Raw genomic sequence first — 2,668 nt, 5'->3', positions numbered from 1 at the left:
ATTATACTTATTTGTTTATATATACTTTTGTTATACTTATTTTGATCATTTTCTTAACATATTTAAAAAATCTTTCCTGTAAAACCATTATTGCAAGTATCAAGGTTACCCGTTTCATTTATATTTAGAATTTTGTGGATTTGGGAAAATCTTTCAAATACAGAATCTCAAAGTGATTCTTTAATACTTGCCTTCTACGATCACCTTACTATAAAGCTGTGTTCTCTGTTTTTTTCACGTTTTTAGAGGAAATAAGAGACTTGTCACAGTTTGCGTTGTCCTTGAATTAGAAAATCGTATTTTAAAATAAGTGAATATATTCAAAATAATAAAATTTAGTTTTTGTCCATTATGAGTAAGAATGATTTTTGAAAAAAAAGTTTTAATCTTATTGGATTTAAAGACAAAACCAGCAAAAGATCATTTTTTATTGTGGACTAAAATTGAAGCTTCCTTTATTTTTCTTTCATCGGATATTTCAAACTGATTGACTATTAAACCAATTCTAAAGTTTGTTTGATAATAAAAGTTTTTTAAACAATTTAATTTTTGGGGCTGATTTTAAACAATTGGAAAATATGTACAAAAGTTTCTGATACGCAATAAAGATAAATATATGTTACTAGTTTCTTAATAAGTAAATTCAAATTCAATTCTACTTTTTAAATAATATTAGCAGAAAATATAAATGTTCCTAATAAGTTTCCTATAAAAATGTTCCTGACGAGGAACATTTGATACGTGTTGAATCCTAGTGGTATAAAAAAGACGGATAAATAGTTAAGAAAGGGGACCAAGGTGGTTTGTTTGTGTGTTTTCTTTTTTCTCCTTTTTCCAACTGTTATATAACTGTCTCTAATGAGTCGCTTACAATGTTATTTAGAAACACATTTCTCTCATTCTAACTCTTTGTGCAATTATGTAAAACACATTAACTTTCCTGAGTATTTGTTTTTAAAAAAGATACTTATTTTCAAGCCTTTTTGTGCAATTTTGTTGCACGATTGTACTGTTTTAGGTGTTTTTTTTTTCAAGTATTTTAAAATATTTAATAAACAGAGACTTGGTAAACCCTAAGAAAAAATTATTCTGTTTTCTTTTGTAGCCTGATGAAAGACTATAAAAATCGACCGAACTACAACCAACTTCTTCAGTTAAGTTTCATAACCGAGCACGCTGCAAAGGAAACGGACGTCGCAACGTTTGTCGCCGAGATCATCGATTTACCTGAAAGAAGCGAGACTAAATAGTAGGAATAATTAAAGTAGTTCCTGAACCGAAATCCTTAAGTAATTATGCGCTTTGCACCCACCCTCATTTGATTTTCACCCGTAATCAAATTGTCATTTGCATCTGACAACTTTCATAGCATTAGTGAAACGATCGCAGAGGAGATTAGTGACATAATTGTGATCTCGCGATCGAGATACTATTTAATTTTTCGTTATTGCGTTAAGGCACGTGAGTACTCTTCTGAGAGGAAAAAAAAGTTGTTCCTACTTATCCACCGTTCCTCGAGATTAGAATAAAAACGAAATGCATGACCTATGTGAATCGAAATTATTTTAATACACTGCCAATAAGAGAAGAACTAACTGTATACCATAAAAATGGCCTTTGGACAGTCTTGACTGTCTTGAAACTTTAATATATAATATTTTGTCTGTCGCAAGGACAGAAAAATCTTTATTTTTTGAAGCAATCTCAAATTTTCTGAGTGATAATTTTTGGGAGCTCTAATTAAATGAAATACTTCGCATCAAAGATGGACTGTGCAGGTGATCATACTTTTTGTAGATATATAGCATATTACTGTCACGTTTGTTTTATACATTCTACAATTACATGTAATACACTTATTTACAATAAATGAGGAATCAAATTATTTTGATTTTTTATCAATAAAATTTTGTATATAAATATAGAGTGAACTATTAGATAAAAAAACGTAAATAGCTACAAATTAAATTTATGCACGTCAAAAACTAGACATCAAAACAAACAAAATAGTCTGGAGTCTCGAGGAATGTTCGATCTAGTGATTTATAGTAATTTTCTGTCAGAGTTTCTGGGGGAAATTACTAGAAATCAGGGAGTTTCCCTAGTGTTATTCTCATGCTATCAATGTTTTTTGGGTACATTCACATTCCTTCGTTTCTTATCTGTCCCGAACGTTCTCTGGCAGTTTAATGTAGTTTTAAAAAGTTGCAAGGTCAAAAAGAGCGGTATTTTGGAGAAACAGGCAAGGAGATAAACTCGAGCTATACGAAGCTCAAAGAGATAAGTACGTTCAGTTGAAATTCGGCATAATTATACCCTGAACTTGCGGTTTTTTGTTTATCGTATTATTTTTCAGTATAGCATTACTATGGAAAGTAAAGTAAAAGATATTGCGCAAAAATATTTGGAACTCGAAATGAATGTAGAAAAAACAATTCTCGGATATGCAGGCGAAAGAAGTGCTATGAAACTGCACAGTGTGAGTATATTTGGTCATTTTATGTCAATTTAAATTATTTATTTAATTTTGAAATTGAAAATTTTTGTTCTCACTTATCAAAAGTTCTAAATTGTTTAAGGGTGTTCTAGGTGTACATTTAAGTCAAAATTCACTTAAACTTTAACTTGATTTATAAAATGAAAATTAAATCTAGTGTTTTTAATAATT

General features: G+C 29.6%; 1 protein-coding gene across 1 annotated transcript in view; it reads left to right on the top strand.

The window, feature by feature from the left end:
- LOC117171892 (dual specificity mitogen-activated protein kinase kinase 6) overlaps positions 1–1,877 on the top strand; it is an 8,528-nt gene extending 6,651 nt beyond the window's left edge. Inside the window, exon 7 of the mRNA XM_033359539.1 lies at positions 1,106–1,877. Within this exon, the coding sequence (XP_033215430.1) occupies positions 1,106–1,250 (145 nt within the window). The 3' untranslated portion in view covers positions 1,251–1,877. The remainder of the gene's footprint in view (positions 1–1,105) is intronic.
- The last annotated feature ends 791 nt before the right edge of the window (positions 1,878–2,668 follow it).

The sequence above is a fragment of the Belonocnema kinseyi genome, chromosome 4, assembly GCF_010883055.1.
Source record: "Belonocnema kinseyi isolate 2016_QV_RU_SX_M_011 chromosome 4, B_treatae_v1, whole genome shotgun sequence".
In the NCBI taxonomy this organism is placed as follows: Eukaryota; Metazoa; Arthropoda; class Insecta; order Hymenoptera; family Cynipidae; genus Belonocnema; species Belonocnema kinseyi.
This window is presented reverse-complemented; position numbering and strand designations above follow the sequence as displayed.